The sequence below is a fragment of the Miscanthus floridulus genome, chromosome 3 (assembly GCF_019320115.1).
Source record: "Miscanthus floridulus cultivar M001 chromosome 3, ASM1932011v1, whole genome shotgun sequence".
Taxonomy (NCBI): domain Eukaryota; kingdom Viridiplantae; phylum Streptophyta; class Magnoliopsida; order Poales; family Poaceae; genus Miscanthus; species Miscanthus floridulus.
In genome coordinates this window covers 17191849-17210674 of record NC_089582.1, presented here as the reverse complement: position 1 = coordinate 17210674, position 18826 = coordinate 17191849, and the positions used below count along the sequence as shown (strand labels likewise).

At 47.0% G+C, this 18826-nt stretch overlaps 2 protein-coding genes across 2 annotated transcripts; both read right to left on the bottom strand.

The window, feature by feature from the left end:
* Positions 1 to 3307: 3307 nt before the first annotated feature.
* On the bottom strand, positions 3308 to 5473 carry LOC136545102 (L-type lectin-domain containing receptor kinase SIT2-like). Its single transcript, XM_066537140.1, has one exon. It carries the CDS (start codon positions 5448 to 5450, stop codon positions 3369 to 3371), a length of 2082 nt encoding a protein of 693 aa, XP_066393237.1. The 5' UTR covers positions 5451 to 5473; the 3' UTR covers positions 3308 to 3368.
* A 10872-nt stretch (positions 5474 to 16345) lies between these two features.
* LOC136543265 (L-type lectin-domain containing receptor kinase SIT2-like) lies at positions 16346 to 18382 on the bottom strand. Its single transcript, XM_066535758.1, has one exon. The coding sequence runs from the start codon at positions 18380 to 18382 to the stop codon at positions 16346 to 16348; it is 2037 nt and encodes a 678-aa protein (XP_066391855.1).
* Positions 18383 to 18826: the final 444 nt, after the last annotated feature.

Sequence of the window (18826 nt, the reverse complement as noted above, 5' to 3'; positions counted from 1 at the left end):
ATCGGTAGTTTTCACAAGACTAGCGTAGACTAGACGCAGTCAAACGTACTAGCTACACTGAAGTTTCACAATCATACCTCGAGTGTGATACCAACAAGAGGCGCTAGAACAAATGCAGCATATCGCTTTGGAAGCTCGGACGTGCACGACTGGTTGCGAGGTCCCTTTTGCATATATTTCACTGACCGTGAAAGAGGGGGCCGGGCCTTCTCTTTCTCCAGCTCTGCAGTAGGAGCAGATATATATGCAGTCAAATCACAATCTTCTGGAGATGCCGCCGTCGATGCCGTGCTTACATTGGCTTATCCAACCCTATCTTCAACGACAACGTCTAAAATAAAAAACACATTTATCCTTTAAATAGCGCTATAAATAAAAGGTTAGATATCTATTTGACATCTTCTTCAACAACAAGACACAAAAGAAAATCATTTCTGCAAATGAGTTTTCAGGAGGGAGGATACTTATATTTAGGTTGTATGGCAACCCAAAATAGGTCTTTCGTTTAGGTACTCTATTGGAGGCTAATTTTGAATCTCTTGCTATTCGTTTTGGGTTTAGGTCCTGTTATTGAAGACCGTCTAAGAGGATTGATGGTTGCCCGTTGACGCCGCCGTCCTGCTGTCGATTTCACATGGGGCCCAGGGAGACAGTGACTAATCCTGATGATATGCTTTCCTGATGGACTGATACACTTAAATTTTTGGGGTTTGGTCAACTTAAATTTTTGGGGTTTGGTCAACTAACTAGATGGGTCTGTTCGATCGTCTGGCTTTTCGGCAGCGGTGCGACTGCTTTATTCTCATTTCTCACTGTAGATACAGTGCTTTTGTGTCTTGCGCTGGCGGCGGCAGCAGCCCAAACGGCTGCCTTCAAGCGCAAACGAGGAGGCCCAATAATTATTTGTTGAGTAATGTCCGCCTTCTCTTTTTGTGTATGTGTGTGTGTCATCATCATCAAGAACTACGGAGTATTATACTTCCTTTCCTAAATTATAAGACATTTTGTCTTTTCTAAAATTCATAGTTTTTATCATATATCTAGACATAAAATATGTCTAGGTGCATAGCAAATTGCTATGAATCTAGAAAAGTTAAAATATCTTATAATTTTAAACGGAGAGAGTACTTTTTTTATTGGCTGTTGCCTTTCACAACTTGGTTCTATGGCCTCCTTTATTTCAATTATTTTGATTGGTGCAGCTTTTATATATCGAACATGACTGTAATTCAACTAATTGTCGGTCAATTGTTAAGTTTGGTTAAATAAATAAGACACGCCTTCATTTCATTTGTGTACAGAGAGGTACTGCTATGGTCAAGTGCTGCTTCTAAGCTGGGCCATTGTAAGCCGAAGAGAACATGAGCTACTAGGCCCATCTGGCCTGCTCTAAAAGTTCCTCAAAAAGAAAATGGGCTGCCTTAAAAAAAAACTTTTCATATGGGCTTCCAGCGCTCGCCGCCGACCGCATACTCTGCATCGTGCCGTCGCCGCCCGAGCGCCGTCGCTGGCAATGCTGGCCGGTCACCGCCTCACGGCTCAATGCAAGGTGGTTCCTCCGGCTCTGAAATGCACTCTACGAGGGCCCTAGGAGGCGGCGCCGGGGCCGGCGTTGAGCCGAGCAGTTACTGCGGCTAAGCCGTTCGACTCGGCGGCGGCGGCGGCAACGACCCCGACTCCTCCGTCGTCTGCTTGGTCTCGATTGCAGTTGCCTCCTCCCGGTGACTAGATCTTTGCCTAACTAGCTGTCTTGTTCGTCTTTCTCTCTACTGGAGTTTCTGATTATAGATAGGATTGAGCCTTCTAGTTCTAGTTTGCAGTAGTATTTGGTTGTACGGATCCAGTAAATCGCTGTTGTAAACCTTGGGATTTCGCAACACAGAGATTTACATGTAAACTTGTGAAGTCCAGGAGGGTGCTTCTGCATGATAATCTCAAGTCATTGCTAAGTCCTGATTTAAGGCGTTAGCACAAACTTCATGTCACACCTTATATGGAAATGGAGATTTCTGTTCTTTAGATGCTATATCTAGTAAAGATTGGATAAAAGGGTTCTGTCCCTTTACATCACAATGCTCAATGCTAGCCAGAAGGAGTGAAACAACTATATGTTGTGCTGTTGGTTCATGAAACTTCCCTCACTGGCTAACTTTAATTTTGAGCTGCACATTTTCTGGAAAAGGATCAATTTGTGTTTTCAGAAAATTATGCTTTGTGATACTGTTAATTTCACTTCATCGGTTGCTGTTGGATTCAGTTTTCCTCTCTATTCTCTAGTGCAGGGTTGTGGATACTGGGTTTACATGAAGCAAGGGATGGGCGCCTGTGGTGGGGCTACTTTGAGCTTCATGATGACAATGTAAGAACATCCTACGCTGCTAAATTACTATTTTTCTTTGAGAGTCAGCTAAATTATTATCTTACTTTTGTATTGAGCCTTATAATGAGTGTATAGCTGTGTTTTGTACTTTGTGTTCTACTGTGGATTAGCTGTTTCTGTTAGTAACTTACTAGCTTGGAGGAGTGGATTATGTAGCTTTGCTTCACAATTCTCATTGCTAACTAGGAGCTAGGCATGCAAAACCTTTATATTGGCAACATCTGTGGTGAATCTGTATGAAGCATGAGATTGCCAATTTTTTATTTCTCCAATCAGTCGGTGTCCCTGAGTATTTACTTGTCATGAACTTATGGTGTACCTCTACAACTGTAGACCGAAAGTATCATTAATTTGCTTGGATCTTTTACCGAAAGCCTTACCATGGATAATCCAAATTGTGGAATTAAGTTAAGCGTTAGGATGGCAATGAAGAACGATAGACTATGTTGTGTGCATGCAATGAACATGTTTGGGCCCAAAGGACTGTGCTTCCAGCCTGAACCAATGGGCTACCTGTAGACCCATGCCCAAATGTGAAGTATGGATTACATTAGAATGTAGAGTCACAGCTGCAGTAGGGCATCAACGAACGGAACAAAGTCATCAGCCTGGGTTCTCTTCTCCCACGTTGCGGCCTCCCCATGCTCTGATTCTTCCTATCTCAATCCCCTGCTCCCACCATTCCAGTCCTCTACAATTATATCCCTAGTACTTGTCTTTTTTTGAGAATGTGTTGATTTGGTGTTTGAGCAATAACATGGATGCAACAGTGCGTCTTGTAATGGTACAGCTACCTGGACAAAATGTTGGGAGTGTACTCTAGCAGTTTAACCACACTGGTAGCTGAAAGAAGGGAGGAATCATTGACATTGGCATTCATAAAGACAGTACAGAGTACAGGTATATATGAAGCAAGCCGCTCTACACTCTTCCAAATAACTTATCCTACTCCATGACAAGCACATCATACATTATTTTATCTATGATTTCATCTCCCTCCTGAGAGACTGCTTATACTGGTCTGGACTGAGGTATACTGGAGATCGTATTCACTAGAGGCAATTTCATTGTCGTGCAGCTCACTCATGCTCCTGATGTTCAGATAAGCATCTGGCATCTCCGGGAATGGAGTGTCACCACATAAATACTGCATGACAAGCCTCATGCTTGGCCTGTTGACTGGGGACGGGTGTGAGCAAAGAAGCCCAAGCTTCAGCACCAACTTTGCCTCCTCCATGACATATTCTTCTCCCAACCTAGGATCCATCATGCAAACAATCAGATCGCGCTGCCAAAACTTCAGCACGAAATCCACCAGGAGTTGAGGTTCACCATGGGAATTCACCCCGACCGGTCGCCTACCACAGGCAACCTCCAGGATGAACGCGCCAAACGCGAACACATCAGTTGCTTTTGTGGCCTTTCCAAGCCTTGCTAATTCGGGTGATATGTAGCCCCTAGTTCCTGCAACACATGTTGTGTGTGCCTCAACTCCATGGTCGTGCAACCTAGCTAGGCCAAAGTCACCTAGTCGTCCGTTCATCTCACCATCAAGAAGCACGTTGCTTGCCTTGACGTCCCGGTGTATGACAACCTGCTCCCATTCCTCATGCAGGTAAAAGAGCCCTGATGCCACACCCTTGATGATCTCGAACCTAAGAGCCCAACCCAAGGAAGGCTTCTCCGGGTCGAGGTTGTACAAGTGCTTATCAAGGCTACCATTTGGCATGTACTCGTAGACCAGCAACAATTCACCTTTGCGACGGCAATACCCAAGTAACTGCACAAGGTTACGATGCCGAAGGCGGCCCATACTTACAACCTCTGCAACAAACTCTTTCATCCCTTGCTTGGAGTCGTGGGACAGGACCTTCACTGCAACCTCCTGCTTTGATAATTGAAGTAGTCCTTTGTATACCTTCCCAAATCCCCCTGTCCCAAGCAACTGCTTGTCCTTAAAGCCATCTGTTGCATGGAATAGGTCCTTGTATGAGAACCGGTGGGGTCCGAACTCGAGCTCCCAGTCCTCACAGATCTCCCGGTACCTGTAGCATCTTCTCACAACTAGGATGATGGGCACAAGCAGTATTAGGGTCCCAGCTGAACCAAGAAAAACCAAGGTAGGAGCAAGTATTGACAGCACATTAACAAACTGAGACGCAGGCCGACATCTGGAGGTAACAGGTTGGGTTGTATTTACTCTCGGCAACTTGGAGTAGTCAAGTGACGCAGGTTCTCCGTTCATCTTGAAGCTGCAGCCGAGAATGAAACCACTATAACTATCCCAGGATGATGATGAGAGGCCGACATACATGTAATCTAGCAGCACTTGCGAAAGATCAATAGTGTGAGATAGCAAAGAGTGCTTGGGCTTTGGTTCTGGGATAGGAGCCAGACTGACGTTGAGTTGCATAAGCCTTTGGTCATAATCTATCCATACTTGCATCTCCTTGCCACTGGACAGCCGCAGTGGGTGCAAATCAGAGAATGTATCATCCGTGTAGTAGCCTGCTGGAGAGGATACTGAAGAATTCAAGCTGTTAATGTTGATGCCAACATGGTTGTCATCTATGTCACCAAACTCTCTGTTGTATCTGATATCTAGCTCAATGGAGACCAGGTGATTTGACAATTTGCCATTGTCGTTGGGGTCAAGAAGACCGAAGGAGCCATAACTGGTTACATTGCTGAAGCTGGTGTTTGGGGCGATGACAAAGGTAATTCCGTCGCCTGTACTACTGTATCTGTATAGGCTGTTTGGCGATTCGTCACAATTGGAAGGAAGTATAGAGAAGGCGAAGGTGGCGGAGAAGGAGAAGATAGAGCTGTCGGTGAGGTTACGCATCTGGAACGGAGAAGGATAGAAAGCATGGATCTTGGGTTGGACTATACGGGCGTTGGTGGTGCCGAGGCTGAGGATACCATTTTTCAGCATTACAGCCGAACCTTGGAGGTCCCAGCCGGAAGAATCATTGAATCCATTGAACACGAACTCCTCGTCGGCGATGGTGGCGAGGACAAGTGGGAGCAGGAACGGAATGGCAAAGGCCAAGCTCTTGGAGAACATCATTGGACTTTGGAAAGCAGCAGCAGAGTACTGCAGCGTACTCTGCAAATATGCTAACCTAGCTTTATTTATGCAGGCGGAATCTTGGCTCTGTTCAAAATAATAATTTGTCTAACAAACAAATGCGCGTTGTGGCTTTGGTGGGCTCTCAATTGGAAAAAGTCTACTTAAACCCCCACCTTTCATACTTGGTCTACTTCACCCCCTGCAACTATGAAACCGTCTATTTTACCCCCTAAACTTTCTAAAACCGTCTATTTTAACCCCTGGGCGGTTTTTTCAGCGGCGACCAGCTACAGTAACAGCGGGTCTGCTACAGTGCCATCGGTTTTGAATTTTTTTCGGTGAATTTTTGAAAAATCATAGAAAAATCATAAAATGAAAAATCTAATTTTATTGGACTCCACATGAGTAGATCTACACAGTGAATATATAATACGGTATGCTTTAGTACAAAATTTTTACTGTAGCCTTATATTAATTGGAAAATCTAATTTTGTCTGTAATTAATTGGAATAATTCATAGCTGCAACTTCTATGGTCCAATTGTGGTGAAATTTTTATGGTACGCTAATTATTGTATGCTTGAACTATAGTAAAAATTTCGTACTCATTGGACTATGTATAACTTAGTTATAGATAAATTCTAATTAATTACAGACAAAATTGGATTTTTCAATTAATCTAAAGCTACAAAAAAAAATTGTACTAAAGCATATCGTATTATATATTCACTGTGTAGTTCTACTCATGTGGAGTTCAATAAAATTAGATTTTTCATTTTATAATTTACTATGATTTTTCAAAAATTCACCGAAAATAAATAAAAAAGAAAGAAAATTCAAAACCACAGGAACTGTAGCAAACCCGCTGTTACTGTAGCAAACCGCCGCTGAAAACCGCCCATGGGTAAAATAGACGGTTTTAGAAAGTTCAGGGGGTAAAATAGACGGTTTCATAGTGGGGAGTGAAGTAGACCAAGTATGAAAGGTGGGGGGTTACGTAGACTTTTTCCGCTCTCAATTCCATTTAAGTTTGGTGGTCCTGTCATGGCGTGTGGAAATTCCTGTACTTGCCGTTGGTCCCACGGTTGTTGACCGGTTGTCCTTGATCATTGACTTGAGATGGACCTGTATGCATGTTCGTTTGGCTGTGACTTGTTGTAAATGATCGTAAATTTCCAGCTGGAACAGTATTTTTCTCTCACACAAACCAACCAGCAGTACTTCTTCATAAACCAGCAACGATACGAACCAGCCAACCGAACAGGCTGATGTGATATATACGTCCTTTTTCACAAATACTGCGGTCTCATTCTGCTAGAGGTGAGCAAAAACCGGCTGAACCTAAAAAAAATGAGCAGAAGCAACCGCAACAATCTGTCATTTGGGTTCCATGTGATCCGTTTTTTAGTTGTGGAAAACCAATATGTTGTGGAGCTGCCCCTAAGCACACCTCCCACACATTCTGACTAGGTAATGATGACCTAATCCTTGTGTTTTGTCTAAGGGGTGCAAATATGAGAATGGATCATCCGAGTAATAGCCTACCGGAGAGGAGCAGACAATCTGTTGATGTTAATGCTGATATGGTTGTCATCTATGTCACCAAACTCACTGTTGTAAGTTGTAACCGGTATCTATCTCAATGTACACGAGGTGATTTGATGATTTGCCCCTGTGGTTGGGGTCAAGAAGACCAAAGGAGCGATAGCTAGTTGTTACATTGGTGAAGCTGGTGTTTGGGGCAAGAACAATGGTCCCATCACTCGTACTACTGTATCTGTATCTATATAGGCTTTAAAGATTCATCGGAAGGAAGGCCAAGGTGGCAGACAAAGAGAACTAGTGAAATATTTAGGGCTGGTTTAATTCCTCTCCAAAAGTTTACACCATATCCCATCGAATGTTTGGACATATTGGTGGAGTATTTTTTTTCGAGATCGTGTCTTGGCACGTTTTTCATTAAGCATGAGTAGAAAGTTTTGTTACAAAATTGTCAAGTTACAGTAATTCAAAGATTACCGAAACCTACAACCCACACCTCTCACGCTACTCGCACGTGGTTGTGATTACACAAAATACAATTTTACGACTAAAAGAAGGAAACACCTCAAACCTCGTCCATCCTAATCATATCCAAGTTCATGGCCAACGGGTCAAATTCCCCACCGAAAAGAAGCTGCAGCGCCTCCTGCGTGGAGGCCGACAACAGTTCCCGGAAGGTAGATTTGTACTTGCGTACCGTCTCAGAGTTGACGCTGGGTGAGCTAGCTACCACTCCCAGCTTCTGGATGAGCACGCATTGAGCCTGCTTGGTGGAGTCCGCCTCGTGTGGCTTCGCCGCAAGGCATTCACTGCGCCACAGCGACTGAACGGAGACCGGCGTCCTAGGCCTACACAGCCTAGGCGGTCCGGGGATGAGGGGCGTCTGCAATGGAAGGCAAAGCCGCGCCTCCAGCGTTTCGACAGGCCCTGGCAACGCTGGCCCACCCGCGTCGTCATCGCTGGCGAAGTCCCTCGGCGCGCCCAGCATCTCCATTTCCCTGGGCGAAGTCAAGACCGGCTGGACATCGCTAGGATTGTCGGCCACGAAGGTGGCCATGTCCCGATGGCCTATTTGTGAAGCGGATCAACGGTTTGATGGCGGAACTTGGATTGCCACTTCAACCAACATTGGCCCAGCGACGAGTCAACTGCGGGTGGCAGTTGCCTCGGCTGGCTCCACAGATGCGCGTTGTGGATTTGGCTTGGTCTGGGCTGTCAATTTTAGATGGTCTTGTCATCGTGTGGAAATTTCTGTACCTGCCGGTCGTTCCACGTCTCTGACTTGCATTCTCATTCTGAACCTGGAGTCGAGAAGGATAGGACGGAATAACCACACAGCCAACACGGCAACCGAGACTTGAATGTAAACATGTGGATGATAATTAACCTTCCAGAGTTCCGGTTCCAGTTCATCTATGAAATATACTGACCTTGTAAAAAATGGGGTGGCAATTGTCCCTGAGCGTTGACTTGTTACAGACTTAATTACTCTGGTATATACGTCTTGTTTTTTATAAAGATTATATGGTATACGCAGTCTTCAACTTCATAACCAATTCCATTGTTGCTAAGGGTGAGCAAAAACCGGCTGAAACTAAATAAAATGAGCCAAAGTAAATAACTCACAAAATCTGTAATTTCGGTTTCAGTTTGACCTGGGTTTCAGTTTTAGATAAGCTCCCCCGCATTTTGACTAGCTAATGACCTAATCCTTGTGTTCTGTCCAAATTTTCAGCAACCTTAAGCATTATCCTGAGGCATGTTGAGAAATCGTTATATCGATCAAGAACACAAGCACAATATTAAACACGAGAGATGGAAGGAATAGGGAGCTTTTTTATTTCTTTCTTGTATCAGTATAGAGTAACTCCAATTTTTGCTCTGATGAACAACACTCCATACAAGTCAAGGAGCCTCGCACCCCATGCGCTCCCAACCCTAGGAGCCCCTGGCCTCCCCAGCGCCGGCCGCCACCCTGGCGTCGGCGCCCACTGATCCCTTCCCCCGCCCTCCACCTCCTCCTCCCCTCCCCTCTCTGCATCCACTCCCCCGTCCCCTCCTCAATCGTGCTCGGATGAGCACGCGAGCGCGGCACGACCTCCACTGCGGACTCCTTGCTGCAGCGCGTGAGTGCTGCATCTAGGGCTGGCCGGGCCTCCTCCCCGTCAAGGGTGCCACCGCCGCCGGCGGCCACGGCTGCTGCTACTCCGGCCACAGTGGTCACCTCCACCTCCCCTCCCCTCCCTCCTTCCCCCACCGCAACCCCCTGCCCCCCTCCCCCATAGCGTGGCCCTGACGCCGGTGCCTACAGAGGCAACGGGCCGATGACGCGCCAGGCTGGCTGCTCGCCGTCGGAGCTAGGGCCGGTGTGTAGGATGGCACCGAAGGTCGCCGGGCCCTGGCCTTTGCCGTCGACGACGACTGCCAATGAAGGGAGTGCTGGTGGCGGCAGGTCCCGGACCGCTGTCGATCTGCTCGAATCTGCATTGTTGGATCCGAGACTGGACCTTTTGGGCCCGTGGGCTCCCTAGAGGCCGCTGTGGCACCTGCGGTCAGCTCCCTCTCTCCAGCCACGGCCCCATTCTTCCCGAGCGACTCCCTGGGAGGGCGCTCTAAGCATCATCGGTGCGCGGACGATGCCGGACATGGCCTTATCGGCACGGTGGTGGAGGAAATGCCAAATTGAAGCTTGGCAGCACCTCCTTCAAAGCTGGGTGGGGTCGGGCAGTGAGAGGACGTGAGGGCTAATGCGCAGTAGAGCGGAATTGATTTGAGGTAACTGCGCTCCGGCCCACACGTGGGCGTGACTCGACGGCGGCGGCAGAGAGATAAAGAGAAAGACAGAGAGAGATGGAGGCACGACCGGTGGCTTAGCTGGCGCACGCCTTGGCGGGACACAGTTGGCATGACCAGGGTGACCCGCGTCCAGACGTTAGCCGATAGGCGTGCACGCTTGGGGCCGGTGTGGCCCACGCGCCACAGTGCCATCAATGGCATGGTGATGGCGGTCCGGCCTCATGCGCGCGGCATTAAAGCAGGCCAACGGCGCGGCGTAGTGCAGCGGGCAGACGAGGGCGAGACGATGACACGACGGTAGCGGCAACGGCTGCATCACAACGTGCGATGGGGCAGTGGCAGAGCAGCAGCGTGGCAGCGGGACGGGACACCCGCGTGTCATGGCGGCACGACGGCCAGGCATCGGGCCCATGTGGCAGCAGCACAGTGCGGCCAGGCCGACCGGCCCACGGTGGCCAAATGAGCATCACTAACCGCAGCGTGGTGGGCCTCCGCCAGCGAACGGGCGAAGGCGTCAGCAAGTAACGGCGAAGTCGCACCACCGAAGCCAGCCAGAGTTGCCTGGTACAACTCAGTTGTCATGAGACTGGCAGCACGCGCCTCCTCCAAGAGCTTCTGCAACAGTTCAATTTGCGCACTGACCTCCTGGCTTGAAGATCTCTCCGCATCAATTTCGTTGCGAAGACCTTCATTGGCATCAATGGCTTTTTGAAGCCGGGCAAGGGAGATCTCCCCAGCGGCCTTTGAGATGACAACATCTCTCTTCAAAGCCTCTACCTACGCCTTCAAGTCATCAACAGTTTGACGAGCAACGCGGAGGCCCTCCACTTCCACGGAAAGCTTCTTCTTTTCATCGTCTACCCTATCCAATTCCTTTTGGAGGGCCTCGATAGCTTCATCTCACTTGATGACCTCCAGAGGCACGCGTTCCTCAAGGATCTCCGACATGTGATGACCCTAAAAGGTAATCAATCAGCGAAACAAGTAAACCGAAGAACAAAAAGGTGAAGACATAAGAGCTAGTACACCAACAACACAGTTATGCTCCAGGTTATAGCGTAGAAGCTTGTGGAAGTCCACCTTCTTAAAATGCTAGCGGGCGCGATCTAGCGAAAAGACAGAACATAAGAGAGAAGTAAGGCAAAACCAACAAGAAAAATATTCACAAAAACACAACCTCCTATCTCGTTGTAAAGAGAGTGCAAGGTCTCCGCCCACCCACTTAATGTATCCGCAGAACCTCCGTCTATAGCGAAAAGCAAATGTCACACACACAAAACTTAAGACAAAAACCAAACATAAAAGCACAAACAAAATCAAACCTCCGGCTACGGGGCCGCGTCCACCGAAGGACCGGCTCTAGCCTGTAGGGAGGCCTTTCGGAGGAGCATCCAGCCCCACATGAGCAAGGTCCACCCCGACCGGAGCGGGTTTCTCCCCTGAGATGGGCGTCTCCATCGCCATAGTTAGACCAGCTAGCAAGCAAAGGCAAGGAATGTCAGACAAACACACAAACAACGCACAACAAACCCCTAGAAAACAATTACCTAGATGCAAAGCTTCAGCAACAAGGACGGATGTCCTAGTGCCCATACCTCGTGGATGGGTCGATGCAGCCTCTGGCCCCTGGGGCATAGCAGAAGTCGACCGTTCTTCGGACTCGGCCTCCGATTCCTCCAGATGCTGGGCCTTCGCAGAACGGCCAGCCTTCTCAGAAGTCTCCTCACTGGAGGAAGTGGAGGCAGAACCAGCCCCTGCAACGCGTCCTCAGATTTAGACGAGTCATCCCTGAGGATGCAGGGCAACGGGTTCACTACGAGCGCCTCTGCCCTAAGAACTGCAGTTGCCTTGACAGACAAACCCATCAGGTATTTGTCCGGGCGGCTAGTAGAAAATTGGGGCTGGCTAGCATCACCAGCGCCTTGAACACTCTCGGCTACTTCCTCAACCGAGTCTGTGTCGATCTTCGCCACCTTCCTCTTCCTAGGGATAGCCTTTGGGACGTCACTTTCCTTTCTCTTCTTCGATTCGGCCCGCACCGTAGCAACAGGGGCCATGGCGGACCGAGAAGCCTTCACGGTCTTATCCTCCGCTGACTTTAGTATCTTCTCGGGGACCTTACGATCCCCGTATTTCACCTTCATCTCTTCAAAAACCCGGTTCAACCGGGGCATGGTACAACCAATCGCGCACCGGGACTTAAATATGTTCATTTTGACTTACCTATGACTACAAATTATTCAGTTCATATATAAGTGGACTATATAAAAACAGAAGGCTATGCAGTACACTAATACTGAGACAGTAGAAACAAAGAGATATACCAGAGAGACATGACCTGCTGCAGCTTAGCATCTCTCAGTATATACATTCTCTTCTTTGCACTCACGGAAGACAACTACAACACATAGATGAAAATTTTTGAACCTGGAGGGCACAAAATGACCTACTTGGCTGCAGCATCGTCGATTCAGATTTCAGAAGGTGTGGCATCTATACCTTCGGAGCAGCTCCATTTGATGAGGAAAGGATAATCTAGCAGAGGGCAAAGCCATTGGAAAGGATAATTGGATCATCAGTTTCCATTGCAGATACATGTAGCAAGATACAAAGCTAACAAGGGATCACTAAACCGTAGACCCAATTGACATGGGTGATAAAATAAATATCAAAGTTAGTAGGCATAATACATGTACACACTTGTGATTACATCAGATCCGAATACAAATAGCTAAATAGCTCAAGTTAGGGTTCCGGTGCTCAATTTGGCACAGCAGGAAGGGAAGAGAAGGAGCGGGCATACTAGGTGTGGTGGGTTCCCATCACCGGCAACGGGCCCGAAGAAGACATGGGAAGCTCGGCGTAGGGCGGCGGCGGTACCTGATGGACGGGCACCGCGTCCTGCCTCTCCTCTCCTGCTAGCGGCAACCACGCTAAGGCCAACATGGTGCCCTTCCGTGTGGAGGAGGGAGGTGTCGACGGCCGGATCTGGAGGAGGGAGGCGCCACCGGCCAGATTTGGAGGACGGAGGCACTACTGTGGGCGGCGACGGCGGTCGTGTGTGCTGCGGTGGCGCTGGCATCTTGGGCGCAGGTGGCCAGGCGGCGCGGGGGGGGGGGGGGGGGGGGGGGGGGGGGGGGGGCGGGCCGGGGGGGAAGAAGAGGGGGGGGGAGGGGTTTGCCGCCGGCAGGGAAGAAGAAGGGGAGGGGCCGGCCACCGGCGGGGAAGAAGAAGGGGAAGGAGGGGAGGGGCCAGCCGCCGGCGGGAGGAGGGGAGGGAGGGAGGGGATCTCGTCGAGCGCCGGAGGGAGGGGGCGGGTGCGGGTGCGGGGGGCTGGGGAGGGGAGGGGCGGGTGTGGGAGGAGGGGGTGTGTGCATGAGGGAGGGGAGGGGCGGGTGGGGTTTTTCTACATTTTTTTGCTTTGCCGAGTGTTGTTTTGGACACTCGGCAAACCTCCCTTTTTGCCGAGTGTTTTTTTGTGACACTTGGTAAACCTCCTATTTGCCGAGTGTTTTTTGTTTGACAATCGGCAAACCCCAATCTTTGCCGAGTGTTTTTTTTTGCTGAGTGTTTTTAGGATAGCACTCGGCAAAGAATTTGTTTGTCGAGTGCTCGAGAGAATGCACACGGCAAACATAAAAACACTCGGCAAATTTGAGGTTTTCGGTAGCGATTTCTTTATTATGTGTTTATATGTAGGAGAAAATTAAATTGTATAGATCTTGATCTGAAATGTAGGGCAGCATTTTATATTACATCATAATGTGGGCAGCATTACATCTGTACACCTGCATCAACAAGATCAGTTCGAAACTGTAGATATTGCTTCCATCAAACAACTATTTTCACTTTTCAATTTCCAGCAGATAATCTTCCAATTAATGATTAGATTTTAGATAATTTTTGGCTATTTGGTTTAGGGGTGGCTGCCAAATTCAGTACCTGTATTTGAAATTTTCTAAGTGATTTGTCCATGTATGTGTTGTAGATAAGCATATCCTCTAACATGTAGCAAACCTTGTCAAATTAGCTAATCTAGGGCACTAAGCACTTATGTTATAGGACTTGTATGCTTTGGGCAGGATTACATCATTACACCCTGCCGGATTTTTGGAGCTCAAAGAATGAGTAATACTGTACATAGGCTATGGTACGCAGAAAAAGAACACTGGGCTGACCATTTGTGAGCATCCCAGCATTCTGCCTGAAGAATCATGACGTCATTTGTGAATTGACAAATATGACTGCTGCTTGCAACTATAGAAATGAAAGAATAATATTATTGGCAGCCTATCTCCAACTTTGCTAAAAGTTGTCGCTAATTGGATTCATATTGATTTTCAGGGGTATCCTACGAGGTGCTAGGCAGCATACCTGATGGTGTCAACAATTTAAAGTGCTCATTGAAGCTGTATTTTGTTTTAAACTTATTAATTAGAGATAAGACTGAGTTTGCTGTTAGTGAAATTTCAGCATTGAACTTTAGATGTTAGTGAGCTAAGTGTCATAAATGGTGGTTGTATGACTTTTTGGTCATAGGAGGTAGAGGTAGAGATGTTGTACCTATATGATGTTCACTTTGACTTTACATTGGGCTAGTAGCACCCATATGAATGAATCAATGTTATTGTTTTATGCTCATATTAATCAATACCCATGTTTGTATGATTACTGTGCATTGTAATCAGTGTTATCCTAAACGCTAAACAGTAAACAGTCGGTCACCTACCGTTCAGCCCATTATTCGGGCAAAACGGTTGTTTAAACGGGGAAAACGGCCATTTAAACGGTCAAAACAATCGATTAAATGAAAACGGTGTACCACCGTGTATTGTTTAAACGGTGTGTAAATAGGCTAAATGACCGTTTATGTGAACAGTGATTGTAATGAATGTCTGTGTTGATAATAGATAATTTGGGGGTCATTATGTAATGCAGATTAGCAACATATATATTGTCTCTATGTCAACGATTTGCGTTGGACTGTTAGTTGCTAAAAGTATTTATAACCTCAGACCATTTGTCGCTATATATAGCCCCTAAGGCGTCAAACTATCGGTCGCTAAAAACATGTCGGTCGGCATAGGCTATACCGACGACACTTTCAGCGACTCCAATTAGGTGTCGGCATAGATCTATAGCGACCGATGGAACGTCGTTATATCGACCTATACCGACCAACGGTACATCACTATTCTGGGGTTGTGGTGTAGTGGTTGGAATTAAGTCCTGCGAGTACGGAATGTACTCACGGCGTTGCCGTTAAGATGTTTTGCAGGTGCTGCTGTCTCGGCGGATGCGAGGTAGTGCTCTATTCACCGCTGCATAGTAGACCTTGGATCGGGCGAATCCAAGATGAACTACAAGTTAACTCTGATAAAAGTTCGAGCGAAACATCGAAGAGTTGAGCCTAGAAGGGGGAGAAACTGAAACCGTACAAATTCTGCTAATTACGTATTTTTTTGTAAATATTTTAATTTGGATAGTTAGTCATGATGTTGGATGTCACGTGGGTTGGTTTGCCACATGGGGTGTTTTGTGTCACTCGACCGTTACAACTATGGTTGAATTTTATTGATTTCTAAGGAGAAAAAATCGAGATATGGTCTTCTCTGATCAGAGATGATTAGTGACTGCTAGTGTGAATTGAGAAGCTCTCCATTGACTTAGGTTTGATCTATTGTTGGTGAACTAATAGAAGCGCTAAGCTGAGGTACTTTTACTGAAGTCAGCAAGAGTGGCCTCCACCTGTTTTTTTCCATTTCTGAAATGAATATTTGTACAGGTACAAGGACCTATAGGACCGAAACAAAATCAGATGAGGTGTTGTTTCTGAACAAATTTTTAATGGAAAATACATTTCTTTCCTAAATCCAAACTTTATTTATTCTTGTGGGTTTTCTACTTTCCCATTAACCTAACTAGAATTTGAAATACTTGATAATGCCTTTATGCGCAATGTATGTATGATATATACTATTAATCATGCTCGTGCGTGCCTGATTCAGGATCCGGTCTAGGAACGTTCAATTCTGATGACAAGAGTAGTGCTTAAGGCATCGATCCTAGTGTGGCACGAAAGGAATTTCTACCAATGGCTCTGGTCCCAACTCAAATCAACCATAAACAAGTGGAAGGTCTTGAATTTTAGGGGGGTCTTGCACAGTTTTGAGCATGGCAACCGCCTACACAAATATGTTTTGACCAAATCTACAAATAGTTTCAGTAGTAGTAAGGGGAAAATGTTATACCTTTAAGCCAAGAAAGTGGTAGCTACATAAAGTTCTTGCTGATGCATGAATACAATGGGGGCATAAGGAGAGAACACAATTACAATCAAACAAATAGACCAAACAATTTGCAAAAATGGTATTTTGATGCAAAAGGCCTAAATGTTACAATTAAAAAACTACCCGAGCTATTTGTGCTGGCCACCTTTCTAGTTTTATACATTAGATCTAAACTTTGTGTTACTACCAGTTTTTGTTACCCAAGCATGTATTGAATGCTATATGTTAGGCCAGGCAGCATGCACCTTTGTAATGGGACATGAGGTCATCTTCCTCTTGAGAGGTCAACAGAGATTGTGCCGAAACTTGCAGATGATGGTGGTGATGAAGATGCAACATAATTGGGCCCACTATCCATAGCTCCATTGCGTGTTATCTCCACCAATGTCTGCTCCGGAAATAGTGCAGTGCCATCAAGGTACTGCATGACTTGCCGCATGTTGGGTCTTGCATTGGGCAAAGGATGCGAACATAGCAACCCTAGCTTTAGAGCTAGGTGTGCCTCATCGACATTGTAGTTGTTCAGAACCCTCGTATCGACAACAGTAGGGAGTGATCCTTTCTGCCAATGCTCGAGCACCCAATCTATATCAATGGCTACCAGCATAAAGGGGTCATCTTGTCCATCCTGTTGTGCAATATTAATGGCTCTTCGCCCACAAGTCACCTCAAGAAGAAACACACCAAAGGCAAAGACATCGGTGAGTGTGGATGCTCGACCCGTGCGTGTCAGCTCAGGAGCTATGTACCCCATGGTTCCAACCACAAGCGTGGTTTGTAGGTCGGTGCCATGATCATACAATCTTGCTAGGCCGAAGTCACCGAGACGCCCGTTCATCTCACTATCGAGAAGCACATTGCTTGCCTTGATATCACGGTGGATGACAACTTGTTCCCAGTCTTCATGGAGGTAGAGTAGGCCAGATGCAACACCTTGGATGATGCGGAATCTCTGAGCCCAATCCAAAGTTTGTACTATATTGCCATGCAAGTATTTGTCTAGGCTACCATTGGGCATATAGTCATAGACTAGAAGAAGCTCTCCTTTGCGACGACAGTAACCAAGTAGTTGGACAATGTTCTTGTGGCGTAGGCTGCCCATACTAACAATTTCAGCAATGAACTCTCTCATGCCTTGCCTTGACTCATGTGACACCCTCTTTACCGCAACCTCAGACTCCGACTTGCGAAGCACTCCCTTGTACACCCTCCCAAAACCTCCTATACCAAGTAAATGCTTGTTCTTGAACCCTTCTGTCGCATGGAACAAGTCCTTGTATGCGAATCGGTGTGGCCCAAACTCGACCTCCCAATCTTCGCGTAGCTCTGCGTACCTGATTTTCCTGCGTATCACTAGAAATATAACAGTAACCAGGCCAAGGACCAAGGTTGCAGAAGCTACTGGCAAGATAATGTACAACAGTTTGGAGCGAGGTTTAGGGCCAATGCGTGGTAACTTTGGAAGCTTGTTAACATCAATGAGTGGGGCTGGTTGATTCATACCGAAACTCCAGCCAAGCACGTAGTGATGTGAGTCAAGAATGCCAGTTGAAGCTGAGAAGCCAACATATGATTCATCCTTGAGAACACTTGAGAGGTCATAAGTAGTTGATACCAGCGGCTTCATCGGTTTGGCAATTCCAAGTGGAGCCAAGGTCGCATTTATCTTTTTTTCCCCTCCATCATAGTCGACCCACACTTGCATGGCCTCAAAGGAAGATAGGGTTAGGTTATGGAAGTTACCATTCATGTCATCGTAGTATCCAGCGTAGTGGGACTTCACGGAGCGGAGATCATTGATATCGATGCCAACATGGTTGTCGTCGTCATCCAGCAAGTCGCTGCTCAAGACAGTGTCAAGCTCCACAGCAAAGACATGGTTGCTGGAATTGCCATTGGCCTTCTTGCTGAGGAGGCCGAGGAACTGGTTGGAGAACGCAGTGGACATGTTCTTGGTCGGGGAGATGAAGAAGGTGAGGCCGTGCGCGCTCACACCGGGGGCGATGGAGCGGATGGCAAACACGAACACGGCGGAGAAGGACTGCACCGTGCCGTTATGGGACCCCTTGCGGAAGTGCAGTGGGGTCGGGTGGAACACTTGGCCTTTGAGCTGGGCCGAGCCGTTGGTCAGGTGGAGGAGGCCATTGGGCGTGACTGTGGCCAAGCCGTTGAGGATGATGCCTGTGTCGGCAAAGCCAGAATAGATGAACTGGTGGCCATCTCCGGCAGTTAGGGTGGTGACCAAGTTGAAGCAAAGGAAGAAGAAGACCAGTTTCAAGAGTATGCTGTTTATGCCAAGCATTGTTAGGAACTTTGGACTTAGAATGAATGGAGAAGCTTACTGCGAAAACCGTAAGCCTGCAACAGTATATACGAGTTGCAACAGATATGGATCGGAGAGTACATATATACAGACTAGCGGTGAACACGTTTGCGTTTCATCGATTAGTTCAGTTTCAATAATTCACAAGAAGTCATATTTGTTAGCCAATACGCAACTGGTATCGCTTGCATTGACTTGCACAACACATATATACTCGATCTCTACTAGTAGTGTATACGTTGAAGCGTCCTCGTGAACTGATTTGGTCCTTTTGATACCGTAAACGTTTTGACTGTCAAATTAAATTCAATTATTCAACGTGAGCGGCGGCTATGGGGATAGAAAAATAACAATCATGAGCCGTTCTATATTGTACAAGCATTCCGTAGACAATTTGTCACGAAATGAGGTTTAGCACTTTAG